This window comes from Arachis ipaensis, chromosome B1 (genome assembly GCF_059453495.1).
Source record: "Arachis ipaensis isolate K30076 ecotype BB chromosome B1, ASM5945349v1, whole genome shotgun sequence".
Classification (NCBI taxonomy): Eukaryota; Viridiplantae; Streptophyta; class Magnoliopsida; order Fabales; family Fabaceae; genus Arachis; species Arachis ipaensis.
The window spans coordinates 136,060,476-136,076,031 of record NC_142436.1 but is presented as its reverse complement, the minus strand read 5'-3'; the positions used below and the strand labels follow the sequence as shown (position 1 = coordinate 136,076,031).

Below are 15,556 nucleotides of genomic sequence, written 5' to 3'. Positions count from 1 at the left end.
GAACCAATTGAACCGGACCCAAAACCAGGCCCGTAAGTCCAACCGGACCCATAACTTAAAATGGCCCGGGGCTTCTCCTTCCCCATTTAGCAGAACGCTGAACAGATTTGGGGGAGAGGAGAGCTTCCCAAACTCTCACCATCATTTTAATTCACCATAACTTCTCCGTTTGAGTTCCGATCGCCGTACTGTTTGCGGCCACGTGTCCAGCGCATCGAGCTCTACATTTATGTCGGATCAATTTTACTGGTAAGCCCCAATTTCATCTCAGATTTTCTACCCCCTTTTTTATTCTTGAAATTGAGCATTGTAATGAGATTTTGCCAAATTTGGTGTTCTAGGTTCGATTTAGCTTGCAGAGCTTATCAGGTTTGAGTTGCTATGCATCTGGGTGCGGTAAGGATCACCTAAACCTTAGTCAACTATTGATTTTATTATGTAAAATCTGAACTTGAAGTATACATGTGTATTAGGTGTGAATTAAGTATATATTTATGCATTGGAATTGAACGGTGGGCATTTAGAGGCTTGGTGGATGATTGGTGCTAAGATTTTAGTTGATTTCTCAAGCTTGAGGGGTTGTGGATGTGACTAGTGTGGCTGCCTTGGACCAAACATAGTGATCGGCCAAGGTATGGTTAGGTTTTGCGCATTTAATATATAAGGTTTTGTGAAAATTTAGGCTAGAAAACTATAGGATAAGTTGAAGTGATTGAATGTGTTAAATGATTAGTTTTTATGATATTGATGGATAAGTTGATGTGGGCATGTGTTGAGTAATTGATGATGTGGGTTGAATGCAAATATATATAAACACCACTCAATCTCAACCATATCATTACTTTGCCATAATCATAAATCCTTCATCCATCATCATTATACTACCACATATATATGTGGTAGTATAATGATGATGGATGAAGGATTTATGATTATGGCAAAGTAATGATATGGTTGAGATTGAGTGGTGTTTATTTGGAATTGTTGGTACTGTTATATTGATTAATGTTGTGATGATGGTTGAAGAATTTTATGATGATGACAATATGTGTATATGGAATGGTATGTTAGTTTGTGAGTTTGTGAGTAAAACTTGTAAAGTTAGATTGAAATGAGGTGTATTGAGCTAAGGAAATGCAAGGGTTGAATGAATTGTTGTGTAGTGGTGAAAGGTAAGTTGTATTGATGGTTATGGTATGTTGAGTTAAATGAAATTGAGTTTTGAAAAGGGAATGTGAATTTGGGTAAAAATGGGGTTTGGCATATTTTGGTAAAAGTTGATTTTTTGATGAACTTTGGTAGTCCATAACTTGCTCCTCAAATTTCGGATGGAAATGAGGTTTGTTTTAAATTAAAGAATGTTTGATAAGCTTGAAATTGATATAAGGTTAGCGAAAAATTGAATTCTGTAGAGGAAGTTATGGACGCCGGAAATCTGGTGTGAAAAATTGAAATTTTCAAAGTTGCAGCAGAATCAGGTTTTCTGATGTGTGCCCACGCACACTGTTGTGCGCACGCACCCAACAGAAGCAGAAATTTTACCTGTGCGTACGCACGCCTTCGTGCGCACGCACACCTGGTATTTTTCAGAAAGTGTGCGTACGCACGTCCTTGTGCGCACGCACACACCATGATATGCTTTCTGTTGGTGGCACTCGCAGGGAGTGAGGCACACATACACCAAGTAATTCCTGGCTGGTGTGCACACGCACGCATTCGTGCGCACGCACACGTTCCGTTTTCTCTTTAAGCTGCGCGCATGCACACATGTGTGCGTACGCACACACTCTGTTTTTCTAGCACCTGTGTTTTTGTGATCTAAACATGGTTTTGAACCCCTAAATCCCTATTTTTGCCCTGTTAACCTTAGATTTTACTGGTAAGCTTAGTAATGAGCAGAAGATAGGAATTTAAGGTAACTTGGGGATGAAGTAAGAGGTAAAAATGATGAGTTAAACGAAGGAGATATGGATGTTAAATGAAGTTATGATACCATGGCTTGATGAATGATTATATAATGATTATGAATATCGAATGGCTTATGAATATGATGATATCTGAGATACGAGTTTCCTTAGGTAACAGAATTGTGGCTTGCCACCACGTGTTCTAGGTTAAAACTCGATACTCTGTTGACCCTACGTCGTAAGGGTGACCGGAAACGTATAAATTTCCAGGAATGGATATCCCCCATTGAGTGATATATGAATGAATGATTCAATGATGAATGAATGTGATATCTATGCATACTCTCATGGGGATGCGCGACGGGGGACAGTCTAAGGTTTTCGGACTTGTCGGGTTGGCTGGATAGCCGACAGATGAGCCTCATCAGCCATAGGACAGGAATATATCATGTGCATTTGTTTGTTTTGTCTACTATGCATTACTTGGGATTGCCTAACTGAATATATACCCTGCTATCTGCTATATTTGCTATTTGCTACCTGTTTCCTACTTGTGCGTGTAATTATCTATTTGTTTGTCTTTGCTGATTCATGGATGATGGAGGAGCAGAGGAAGGGTGGATTGGTTTGGTGTTAATGTTAGGATTTAAAGAAAGTAAGTTTAAGATACTTAGGTCACCTACCCCCTTTTTATGGCTTCTGCTTAGAATTTAAGTTTTATAATTGTATGTTGGAGTTCTAGGATTGCCTCTGGCATTCCCAGGACCTTATATTATATGCGTGGCACCTTTACCATGCTGAGAACATCTGGTTCTCACTCCATACTGTGTTGATGTTTTCAGATGCAGGTCGAGCGGCTCCTCGCTAGGCATCTGGATCCCTGAAGCGGAGTAGTCCCTAGGTTATTTTGGGTTTACAGTTTGTATATGTATGGTAATATGTGTTAGCTTGCTCTCCAAGAAACTTAATCATTTTGTTCCTCATAGAGGTTGAGGGAGAGTTAGGGTCTCTTTTCTGTATTTTGAGTATTTTGGGATACCTGTATATGTATGTATATATATTCTCCGGCCAGCCTTGGCTTCGCAAGCTGAGTCAGGAGCTAGTTATGCTGTACTCTTGGCTCTCTATTCTTTTTTTTGCTTTATCATATCTATAACCCTTAGGTTTCTTAGCACGCAAGTAATTTCGTTTCCTGAGGGTTGTGCTTTTTATTTTGCGGCTTTGTTTTACCCGTTTTTCAAAGCTCCTAGTATATTATGTTTTTCTACTATTATAAGTAAATATTTTATTATTAGAGGTCCGTAACACCACACTACTTCTATTCTATGACTTAAGCGTAAAACTCTGTGTAGTAGGGTGTTACACCATCACCGGATGGACAAATTGTGATTAAATACGGTTGTTAGCGAATTGAGTTTGGCTGCGGTGATGCAAGCAACAGCTGAAGCCCTGGGAAACCAAATAAATAATGGGAATAATGGCAACAACGGAGACGATGGTCCTATGATGCATTCCTCCTTCCTGAAAGTTCATCCTCCGACCTTCAGAGGAACCTCGAACCCTACCGATGTGGATAACTGGATCCAAGCCATTGAGCGATCATTACAGGCTCAGCAGGTTCTTGAAGAACAGTGGGTTGAGTTTGGAACCTACCAGCTACAAGGTGAGGCTCAGCATTGGTGGCAGGGCATGAGGCGTATTCTGCAGCCTGACGGGGTTGTAATCTCTTAGGAGTTGTTCCGAATAGAATTTTATAAGAAATACTTTCCCAGCTCAGTCAGAAATGCCAAGGAACTTGAACTGTTTCAGCTGAAACAAGGCCAGATGACCATTACTAAGTACACTAGCAGATTTGAGAAACTGTGCCATTTTTCACGCATTTGTCAGGGAGCTCCTGAGGACTTTGCTGAGTGGAAATGCATCAAGTATGAAGGAGGCCTTCGGAGTGACATTCTGAGCTTCTAGCACCTATGGAGTTCCGGGTGATCTCTGAACTTGTGAATAAGAGCAAGGTGGCTGAGGAGTGTGTAAGAAAGGCCGCAGCAGAAAAGAGAAGTATGAGGATGCCTTTCCAGAGGACTTCAGGGAGGAATTTTGCACCTAGGGGCAGACAATTCAAGCGTGGTGGCTTTGTCCGTTAGAATAATCAGGGGCAAGGTAACTTCAAGAGGCCAAATGCCAATGCTACTCAGGGAAGAAGGCATGGGAAGCAGCCACAGCAGGACTTGAGTTGTCACAGATGCGGGAAGTACCATTCAGGACCGTATAGGTTTGGGACTGGAGTATGTTATTTCTGTGGACAGCCTGGACACTTGGCTAATAACTTCCCAGAGAAGAAGAGGTATGAGACTGGCAGAGTGCAGCAACCAGGGAGAGTATACACTACTTCTGCAGTAGGCGCTGAGGGGTCAGAGACACTTATTAGAGGTAATTGTGAGATGGCCGGTAAAACTTTGAATGCCTTATTTGATTTTGGAGCTACACATTCATTTATTGCATTTGAGAAGGCTGATGAGTTAGGATTGAAAATAGTAATCTTGGGGTATGATTTAAAGGTCTATAATGCTACCCATGAGGCTATAGTGACTAGGTTGGGGTGCTTACAAGTTCCATTTCGAATCCAACAGCATGAATTCGTGCATGACTTAATTTGTCTGCCAATGACTGGTCTTGATCTTATTTTGGGGTTGGACTGGTTATCCAAGAACCATGTTCTACTCGATTGTTTTGCAAAATCAGTGTGCTTTATGCCAGAAGACACAAAAGGGCCAGTTGTGGCGAATAGCTACTACCTGAATTCCATGATGATGAACTGTTCTGGGCCGAATATCAAGGAATATTGTTGTTAGCTGCGGGTGTTTCAGGTGATGATCAAAGCTTGGAGCAAATTCTGATTGTGTGTGAGTTTCCAGAGGTGTTTCCTGATGATATTGATGAATTTCCACCTAACTGAGAGGTTGAGTTCGCTATTGAGTTGGTGCCTGGGGCCGAATCAATTTCGAGTGCTCCTTATAGGATGTCACCCCTAGAAATGGCCGAATTAAAGTCTCAGCTAGAAGATCTGCTGGGTAAGAACTTTATCCGCCCAAGTGTGTCTCCGTGGGGTGCGCCAGTGTTACTGGTAAAGAAGAAAGACAGGAGTATGTGCTAATGTGTTAACTATCGGCAGCTGAACAAGATTACTGTGAAGAATAAATACCTGTTGCCAAGGATTGATGACCTTATGGACCAGTTACAGCGAGTCGGCATGTTCTCTAAAATTGATCTACGATCTAGATACCATCAGATAAGGGTTAGAGATGAGGATATTCACAAAACTGCCTTTAGGACGCGTTATGGTCACTATGAATACACAGTAATGTCCCTCGGACTGACTAATGCTCCAGCGATATTCATGGATTACATGAATAGGATTTTTCATCCATATCTGGATAAGTTTGTTGTTGTGTTTATCGATGACATACTTATTTACTCTAAGACAGAGAGTGAGCATGCGGATCACTTACGGACGGTGCTGCAGATCTTGAAGGATAGGAAGTTGTATGCCAAGCTATCCAAGTGTGAGTTCTGGAAGTCTGAAGTGAAATTTCTTGGCCATGTGGTAAGTAAATAGGGAATAGTAGTAGATCCTACTACGGTTGAAGCAGTGATGAATTGGGAGTGTCCAACTTCAGTGACGGAGATCAGGAGTTTCCTAGGATTGGCAAGTTACTATCGGAGGTTCATTAAAGGGTTTTCACAGCTCGCTTTGCCTTTGACCAAGCTAACGAGGAAGGATGTTCCTTTTGTGTGGACTCCTGAGTGCGAGGAGAGTTTCCTGGCATTAAAGCAGAGGTTGACGACTGCACCCGTGTTGATGCTGCCTGAGCCAAGAGAACCATTCAAAGTATACTGTGATGCATCATTGAAGGGTTTAGGATGTGTGCTGATGCAACACCATAAAGTTGTAGCTTATGCCTCACGTCAGTTAAGGCCACATAAAAGAAACTATCCAACTCACGATTTGGAGCTTGCTGTCGTTATTTTTGCTTTGAAGATTTGGAGGCATTATCTCTATGGTGTGAAGTTTCAAGTTTTCTCAGACCATAAGAGCTTGAAGTACCTCTTTGAACAAAAAGAGTTGAATATGCGGCAGAGGAGGTGGATGGAACTTCTGAAGGATTATGACTTCGAGTTGAACTACCATCCGGGAAAGGCGAATATGGTGGCAGATGCCTTGAGTAGGAAATCTCTGTGTGTTGCATGGATGATGTTACGAGAGGGAGAATTACTGAAAGCATTCCAAGGGTTGAAATTGGGAATCAGAGAAGAGTTTGGGACTTTATGCTTAAGTCAGTTACAAATTTCAAGCGATTTCAAGGATGAACTTTTAAAGGCTCATCAGAATGACCAAGAATTGTATAAGATTTTTCCGGCGATTGAGAAAGGCAAACAGTGGAGAGTGTCAGAAGATAAGGATGGGTTATGGAGGTTCAAGAATCGGATCATTGTGCCAGATGTCGGATTTGCGACAGAGCATATTGGAAGAAGCTCATAAGAGCGGGTTCTCAATCCATCCAGGAAGCACCAAGATGTATCAAGATCTAAAGACAATGTTCTGGTGGCCAGGAATGAAAAATGATGTGGCGTTGCACGTTTCCAAGTACCTAACTTGCCAGAAAGTTAAAATTGAACACCAGAGACCATAAGGAAGGAGAACACGTCTTCCTGAAGGTTACTCCAACCATCGGAATAGGGAGATCCATCAAAACTAAGAAGCTAAATCCCCGTTATCTTGGGATGTTTGAAATTCTGAAGAGAATTGGACCATTGGCGTATAGGATCGCTTTACCACCACATCTTTCGAACCTGCATGACGCGTTTCACGTATCGCAGCTTTGTAAATACACTTTTGATCCTAATCATGTCCTAGAACCATAATCGGTTCAAGTAAGAGAAGTTATGACGCTTCCGGTAACTCCAGTTAGGATTGATGACACCAGCATCAAGTATTTACGCGGAAAAGAGGTTTCTTTAGTAAAAGTAGCTTGGAGTCGGGCTGGTATTGAAGAGCATACCTGGGAGCTTGAGTCAGAGATGCGGAAAGACTACCCACACCTCTTTTTAGGTAATTAACTCTGAATTTTGAGGACAAAATTCTTAATTAGGTGGGTAGGATGTAAGCCCCGCAAAAATAAGTAAATAATTAGTTAATAAACTAAATTTTAATTAGGAAAATTAAAAACGTAAATCTAATATCAAAATAGGATAGATCTCTTCAAAACGAGAATTTTGACATCAATTTCGAAAAATTTAGCCCAAAATTAAACCGGATGGGCCGAACCAGACCCAAAACCGGACCCGTAGATCCAATCGGACCCATAACTTAAAATGGGCAGGGGCTTCTCCTTCCCCATTCAGCAACAAGAACGTTGAACAGATTTGGGGGAGAGGAGAGCTTCCCAAACCCTCACCATCATTTCAATTCACCATAACTTCTCCGTTCGAGCTCCGATCGCCGCACTTTTTGCAGCCACGCGTCCAGCACGTCGAGCTCTACATTTCTATCAGATCAATTTCACTGGTAAGCCCCAATTTTATCTTAGATTTTCTATCCCCTTTTTTATTCTTGAAATTGAGCCTTGTAATGAGATGTTGCCAAATTCGGTGTTCTAGGTTCGATTTAGCTTGCAGAGCTTATCGGGTTTGAGTTGCTATGTGTGTGGGTACGGTAAGGATCACCTAAACCTTAATCAACTCTTGATTTTATTATGCGAAATCTGAACTTGAAGTATACATGTGTATTAGGTGTAAATTAAGTATATATTTATGCATTGGAATTGAACGGTGGGCATTTGGAGGCTTGGTGGATGATTGGTGCTAAGATTTTGGTTGATTTCTCAAGCTTGAGGGGCTGTGAATGTGACTAGTGTGGCTGCCTTGGACCAAACATAGTGATCGGCCAAGGTATGGTTTTGGTTTCACGCGTTTAATATATAAGGTTTTGTGAAAACTTAGGCTAAGGAACTATAGAATAAGTTGAAGTGATTGAATGTGTTAAATGATTAGTTTTTATGATATTGATGGATAAGTTTATGCGAGCATGTGTTGAGTAATTGATGATGTGGGTTGAATGCAAATATATATATATATATATATATATATATATATATATATATATATATATATATATATATATATGCTAGTATAATGATGATGGATGAAGGATTTATGATTATGGCAATGTAATGATATGGTTGAGATTGAGTGGTGTTTATTTGGAATTGTTGGTCGAGCGGCTCCTCGCTAGGCGTTTGGATCCCTGAAGCGGAGTAGTGCCTGGGTTATTTTGGGTTTACAGTTTGTATATGTATGTACATATGTGTTAGCTTGCTCACCAAGAAACTTAATCATTTTGTTCCTCATAGAGGTTGAGGGAGAGTTAGGGTCTCTTTTCTTTATTTTGAGTATTTTGGGATACCTGTATATGTATGTATATATATTCTTCGGCCAGACTTGACTTCGCAAGCTGAGTCAGGAGCTAGTTATGTTGTATCTCTTAGCTCTCTATTCTTTTTTTCGCTTTATCATATCTATAACCCTTAGGTTTCTTAGTACGCAAGTAATTCCGTTTCCTGAGGGTTGCGCTTTTTATTTTGCAGCTTTGTTTTACCTGTTTTTCAAGGCTCCTAGTATATTATGTTTTTCTACTATTATAAGTAAATATTTTATAATTAGAGGTCCGTAACACCACACTACCTCTGTTCTACGACTTAAGCGTAAAACTCTGTGTAGTAGGATGTTACACCATTGCCGAATGTGATTAAATACGGTTGTTATCAAATTGAGTTTGGAGATAACTAAAGTTAACCAAATAAATTGATGCGTAAACAGCATTAATTTGGCATATATAATAAAAAACATTTTAATATCCAATACAAAAGCAGATTAAATACAGGTCCGAAAGATGCAATCGTGACGATGATAATGACAATAACTACCGATGCAATCGTGACGATCATTGTTATAATTGTAGGCCACGTGTATAAGAGACTCAATCTTTAGTTTAGAGGACCACATTACATGGAGGTAAAACTTAGAATTCATCCTTTCGTCATTTGAGTTGGAATTGAATAATGGGAAATCAATAATAAAGACTGAAGAATCACATCACTAAAATAAAAGTATACATCCACTTATTCACCAACAACTTCACTAGCAAAAAATGCTTGCCCAATGAAAAGGATAACAGGTTAAAACTAGAATAACCCATACCCTGATACCCTACATTTGACAGGAGATCAGAGATTCAGTAGCTAAGACTCACACCTTGTATTAACAATAAGGAACATTTGCATATATACTAATATAATATAAGCTGAAGTAACACGGTTTCTGTGGGCTTCAACTGGTGTTGGACAAGTCATTATTGCTCTATTTGGGCATTGGTATGGGCCGAGTAGACACGAGAAGCTTCCTGCTTGCATTTTGTTCCTATGTCTTCCACACTCGAATGGTGCCATCCACAGAAGCAGTTACCATGCAATTCTCCTTTGGGTGATAACTTACGCTTGTTACCTGAGCAAGAAAGTTCACGTGACTCGTATCATTGTCGACTAGTCTTTATCCTTCCATAACAAGTAAATCCAAAGAAAACTAAGCACAAATATTTACATCTCTAAGATTATAGTATCTATCACAGTATATAACCCAAAATGGCATCAGTTATTGCAGAGAATACCTAGACTCTTTTCACAACAAAATAAAAAAGGGAGAGAGAATTGAAACTGACAATAATAAGATGCAGCATTAAGAGCTTTAATTAATTTGACAACAAAGTAACAGAAAATATTTCAAGAAAATCAGCAGCAGATATTTTCTTTCTTAATCGATAACTGTTCAAGATGTTGTGTACAGGTGACAAAAACTGTATCAAAACAGAATTGTCACATGAAATTATTGTTTATTGGTGTAACAAATTTTCACATTGGTGGCCCCAACAACCCAACACAAAAGGATAGGACTTAGGAGAGTATCTAGTCAGAAAGAGAAGGGGGGCCTCAATATAACATGATATGCTTCCTGTGGAACCATATAATCTAAATGGACGAACAAGCATAAACTGACACAGCATTTTGTAAAACGATATCAAGTTTGGGATTCAAACTTAAGAGGAATTCATTTTCTTTTGTCAAGCTTAAGGAGGAATTGAAAACTTGAGAAAGTCACAATTATCGTTGCAAAAATGTCATTAGCCAATGAAAGGTCTATAATGTCCTTTTAGACTTGGTAAATTAGTATCAACATAGTTTCTAACAGAACTTCCATGTAGAAAGAGTGTTGTAGTTGAAGAGTTTACCACTGAGTTATGAGCCCTGAATCTTGACACGACCGATGCATCTACAAGATCCCAAAAATAGATGTAGCCATCCTCAGAGCCAGCAGTTACATGAGCATCCGTATTGGTAAGGCAGCAATCCAATTTAAATGACTGAGGATAACTAATTACAAATGATTATCAAACCTGATAAGATGGACTAAGCCATAAAGCTTGCAAGGACATGGTATAGTTGCTTAAAACACAAAAAAATAATGCTTTTAGAATGAACAAATGTTGGAATGGAAATGTTGTAGGCCAGATAAATAAATATTAGAATGACGCTGAATCTTAACTTGTAGCTAAATCTGTTATCTTCATGTATTATTTGACAATATTTGTAATAGAAGAAAGTAACAGAAACAGATTTAACATCTAAGAACTAACCTTATTAGTGTGCCCTTTATATTCTTGCAATGACTCCCCTGTAGATCTGCCACAAGAAAGGATGAAAAAAATTAGCAGGGAGTAAGATCCATGCTAAATTTCCTCAGAAAGTTATACACGTACCGGTCCAAAAGCCGCAGAGTAGAGTCGAGACAACCAGCTAGAATGCAGTTACCATCATTTGACATGGATATGCAGTTAACCGGTTGCCCCAAGTTATCAGATGTTTCTCTGGTGTGTACAAAAGAAAAAATTAGTAGATTTCACGAAGCAGATGACAATACGTGTGTGTACCGGGAGTGTTTCTCTTTCATTTTGAAATATGCCGCTACATGCCTGCCAATGCGAATGTCAAAGGTTCGAACAGTTCCATCGTCACTTCCTCCAATGATTTCAGTATTTGTTAAGCAAACAAACATGACACTATCTGAAAATGTGTCAATAATCTGAACATCAATTAATAGGATAGGCTTGATTAGTAATATTGGTGTGCGGGGAAAGGAAATGAGAACTTTTAAAATGAAATTGACCTGCATAGGCTCGGTGCTGTGGGATCTGCAGTCCCAAGAACGCAAGGATTGATCATATCCAGCTGATACTACCACAGAGGAATACTCATTGAATTTCACAGCATTGACCTATGAAAGAAACTATATTACAAGAGTGACGTCTATAGCTATGAATTGAAGTGCAACAATACAGGGGAAGGAGCTAAATAGCGAATAGCAAATACCTCACCGTCATGACCACGGAACTTTCGAATTACACGGCCTGTAGCTACATCCCAATAAAAAATCTGGCGATCTCCACCACACGAACATAGCTTGGAGTTGTCCCTAAATCAAATTATTAACATGCAATTGTGTTGATTACTAAGGAGTATGAGAGAGAGAGAGAGAGAGAGAGAGAGAGAGAGAGAGAGTACGAAGTGACATGGACATCGCGGACTTCACGGCCGTGGGATTTGTAGGTCTTGATGTGGATGCCGCGGTGGGGATTCCAGAGGCGTATGGTGCGGTCTTTGCCACAGCTGAGGCAGTAGTTGCCATCAGCGTTGAACCTTGCGGAAAGTACGGCGCCCTCGTGCCCCTTCAGCACGTTCACCTCCTTCCGAGGAAGATCTTCCACGCTCATTCTTTCCAAAACCTTATCAGGACCACGCTTTCACCTCGGTCATAACTAAATAAAAATATAAAATTATAAAATAAAAAATTAAAATATATGTCTTTATAAATATTTATTTATTATTTATTATTTATTTTTTATTAATATATAATAAGAGATAAATAATGGGTTCCATTTTATACTCAATACATGTAATAATCTTTTGAATGACAAGTGACATGTAAGGTAAGTAAAAAAATTAATCAACATACAATGAATAAAATTGGCATTGCAATGCACATGAAGTAAGTCGGTCATGTATAATTCAAATATTTATTCAATATCATTAAACAATTTTAAAATTGTAAAACTGAGTTGCTCCATAATATTATTCACATTCCAGTCACTACTTCTCAATTTGGTGGGAGACTTAAAACCTAATGAATAAAATTTTTGATTTAGTATCAAATATGAACACTAAAAAACTTGCATATAATTTTAAAATATTCGTTGTAAGAGTGTGAACAAAACAAGTTTAATGTCAATGAGATTGGCTTCATCCAAATAGTTCTTCAAGATAAAGAGGTAAGAGCATTTGTTAATATATATTTTTTACAAAACACATCTGTGCTTTATATGTCATTGTTATGACTTAAACATGATAAGGATTTACTTTCTCTTTTAAGTGTTCACTTCATTATCACAGGGTGGCAGGATTTATGCAACCATACCAAGATCACTGGAAAAGAAATACATTAGTATTATTCTTGAGTTCCACATATATACTATGAATAATTTTATAGTAGTTGACAACATGACCAAGAAGAAAAATAGTGTTAGTAGGTGGGTACTTGTGCTTTCACACAGAACAAGGGTTGAACATATAGAGAATCCAACTTTTCCTTTGGAAGTGTTTCGATTTAGGAACGTTGTAGAGCTGTAAATAGTCAAAAAAGTAGAGGAGCTTGAATTGTTTGGTGAATCTAAGACTATATGTAAAGATTCATAAATGTGCAGAAAAATTATAACCACTTAAAAAGCTATATCTAAAAGTGTGTTTCTTATTGTTTTGTAGATATAATTGGAGAAGTTGTTGGAAAGGAAGATCCAAGAGAATTAGTAACTAGCAAAGGAATAGAGACTAAACGCTTGGTTGTTATTGTGGAAGACTTGGAGTAAGTTGTTATTTATGTGTTTTTCTTAAGAGAGATAAGTTGTTTATTCGGCTGTGTTATTTATATAGTAAGCTTGAATTTCTGGGGTTGCTGACAGGAAGAACATGTTAAGTTATATTCTCTTTGGCGAAACTGTTTGTAACACCTTACCACACAAAGTCTTATGATTAAGTCATAAAACAGAGGTGGCGAGGTATTATGACCTCTAAAAATAAAATTTAGTATATATAGTAGTGCGAAAATATTTATAACTAGGAGCCTTTGAAGAAAAAAGGGGAAAAATTAAAACCGCTAAAGTGAAAAGCACAACCCTCTGGTCGATAACGTAGCTAAACAAATAACGAATAAGCTAACGCGAGAAGATATACAAGAGAGTGCCAAAAATACAGATATCAAAACTCAAGACTCGGTTTGCGAAGATAACTGGTCCGAGCATAGAAGTATACATACATATATATAGTAGGAGAACCCAAAAAAACCCAAAAGACAAGTTACAAAAACTTGTTTCTCCAAAATAACCTCTAAGAGGAGTCAATATAGCATATATATAAACAGTGGAGAATATAAGTATCTAAACAAGTACATAAAATCAAAATAAAGTCTCGAAAGCTAAGGATATTCGCCAAAATAGAAGTCTCTAGCATGCCTCAGCGAGGAGCCTCACGTCCTGCATCTGAAAACCACAAAATCTGCATCGGTGAGAACCGGAGGTTCTCAGCATGGTAACAGTGCCCAAATATCTAACATGTAATGCCTTGGGAAAGCCGAAGGCAATCCTAGAACTCCCAATTCTTAATCAAAGCATATAAATATACTAAACCATGAGAAATGAAAATAGGCAACTAACTAAGGATCATCAGTCTAACTAAATATCCCATTTCCAAATCCTTCGAACCTCCCAACTGCCAACAGTAATTTGATATGCAAACACAATTATATCACACAAGGAAATGCACAAGTAGGAAGCAAATATGGCAAGTTAGGCAATTATCAAGTAATGATGCAATCAATTAGGCATTCCAAACAAATCACATATGATGCATGCCTGTCCTAGTGGCTGATGAGTCTCATCTGTCGGTTATAAAGCCAACCCGACAAGTTCTGGTAGCTAACCATTGGACTGTCCCTCTGTCGCGCGTCCCCAACTTGAGTTATCCACAACATAATCATAATTCACATCCAACACCCTCACTGGTCTATATTCACGGGGGCGAGCTCATCCGGAACTTTCACAGTATCCGGCCACACTTACGACATAGGGTCAGCAGAGTATCGAGTCTCCACCTGGAGCACGTGGTGGCTAGTGAAGGTTGTGGTAGGCTTAGAGAAGGGGGGTTGAATCTATGCATTCCTTTGAGTTGCTGTTATTACCCTTTTAAAATGAACTTTCAATTCAGGTTCTGTTTAAACTCAGCAGCGGAAATTTATGAGACAATTTATTTTTGTCTCATGAATATCAGAAAACAGAACTCAGCAGACAAGAGAAAAGTTAACACCATCATGTATCCTGGTTCGGTTGCCTTATGCTATGCAACCTACATCCAGTCTCCTCCACAACTATGGAAGAATTTCACTATAGTTAACAGTATTACATACACCAATTTCACAGGATTGACCCAATCCTTTCACACTCAAGTTCTAACCTAACTTGACATTGGCTATGCTAATACCTAACTATTCCTCTTAGTGCTAACCCAACTAAGAAAGGAATACCTTACAGGTACAAGATACAAGACACTTAATCAACCTAAAGAAATCAGAAAATAACTCTAGGCTTTTCTCTCAAGTGTATCTCTTAGCCTTTTTCCACTCATGGCTTTTTCTTAAGCTTTCTCACAATGCCTTTTCTCTCAAGAAATTACAGAAAGATAAACTTAGAAAAGTACATTACAATCAGTAAAACATGAAGGAGATTGACTTCATCATCAGCCTATTTGCTATGTGTAAAACCAGATTCGCAAACCTTAGATACAGTTCTTCAGTATTGGCCGAATGCTTCTTTGAAAGAAAGCATTATCCAAGTAGAGGAACTTCTTAACAGAACACTGTTCTCACACTCTGGTTTTCTCTCCTTGGTTTCTGAATGAACAGCAAACCTCTTTTATCTCCTTGCATGTAGCTGGGTTCTTCTTCCAAGGTCAACACCTTGAGCCTTGAGCTTCACCAACCCACAGAATCACTTTTTCTCATTAAACCTTAGAGTAGAAACTTTGCTTCTGACTTCTTCATCTTGACCGAAAGCCATAAAACAGTAACCATAGAAATCTTCCAATGGTCAACTTGATCTGAGCCCTTGAAAACCAACTTGGTCCCCAAGTCTTGTTTAAGACCGTAGATACACAGCAGAGAAGAACAGAAATCCTCTTTCCCTTGTATCCCATTTCGGATAGAGTAGAGAGTTGGGAAGAAGACATGAAGATTTGATGCATGCAAGAGGAAATGGGTTACCTTTAGCCTAAGCTTGATTGGGTTTGAACTAGATGATTTGATATCTGCCTTTCAAGCTTAATCCTTCTTTCTCTTGCTTCTTTGGTGACTAGCTTGGTGAAGAAGCTCTCTCTCTTTCTCTTTCTTACTTTTCTGAAACTCTTATTTGACTAGGACAAAGGAGAGATGAACGTTGCTTT

The 15,556-nt window shown here is 38.8% G+C and overlaps 2 protein-coding genes and 1 long non-coding RNA gene across 3 annotated transcripts; 2 read left to right on the top strand and 1 right to left on the bottom strand.

The window, feature by feature from the left end:
- The first annotated feature begins 490 nt into the window (after positions 1-490).
- Positions 491-2,936, top strand: LOC110262578 (uncharacterized). The gene is made up of 3 exons (XR_015902329.1): positions 491-632; positions 2,518-2,562; positions 2,750-2,936. It is a non-coding gene; the product is annotated as an uncharacterized LOC110262578 (long non-coding RNA).
- Positions 2,937-3,335: 399 nt separating this feature from the next.
- LOC148578509 (uncharacterized) lies at positions 3,336-4,756 on the top strand. Its single transcript, XM_088503074.1, has 2 exons — positions 3,336-3,623; positions 4,058-4,756. The coding sequence occupies exons 1-2, from the start codon at positions 3,336-3,338 to the stop codon at positions 4,754-4,756; spliced, it is 987 nt and encodes a 328-aa protein (XP_088359200.1).
- Positions 4,757-8,995: 4,239 nt separating this feature from the next.
- LOC107635299 (uncharacterized) lies at positions 8,996-11,817 on the bottom strand. Its single transcript, XM_016338742.3, has 8 exons — positions 11,576-11,817; positions 11,384-11,486; positions 11,181-11,288; positions 10,987-11,096; positions 10,774-10,881; positions 10,651-10,696; positions 10,246-10,377; positions 8,996-9,464 (listed from the first exon to the last, which is right to left on the bottom strand). Exons 1-8 carry the CDS (start codon positions 11,782-11,784, stop codon positions 9,381-9,383), a joined length of 900 nt encoding a protein of 299 aa, XP_016194228.1. The 5' UTR covers positions 11,785-11,817; the 3' UTR covers positions 8,996-9,380.
- Between the last annotated feature and the right edge of the window lie 3,739 nt (positions 11,818-15,556).

Coding starts and splice junctions, on each gene's coding strand:
- LOC148578509 (XM_088503074.1), top strand. CDS start 3,336: ATGCAAGCAACAGCTGAAGCCCTGGGAAACCAAATAAATAATGGGAAT. Junction 3,624..4,057: donor GTATTCTGCAGCCTGACGGG/GTTGTAATCTCT, acceptor TAGAATAATCAG/GGGCAAGGTAACTTCAAGAG.
- LOC107635299 (XM_016338742.3), bottom strand. CDS start 11,784: ATGAGCGTGGAAGATCTTCCTCGGAAGGAGGTGAACGTGCTGAAGGGG. Junction 11,487..11,575: donor CGCGATGTCCATGTCACTTC/GTACTCTCTCTC, acceptor AATTTGATTTAG/GGACAACTCCAAGCTATGTT. Junction 10,697..10,773: donor ACTCTGCGGCTTTTGGACCG/GTACGTGTATAA, acceptor TTCTTGTGGCAG/ATCTACAGGGGAGTCATTGC.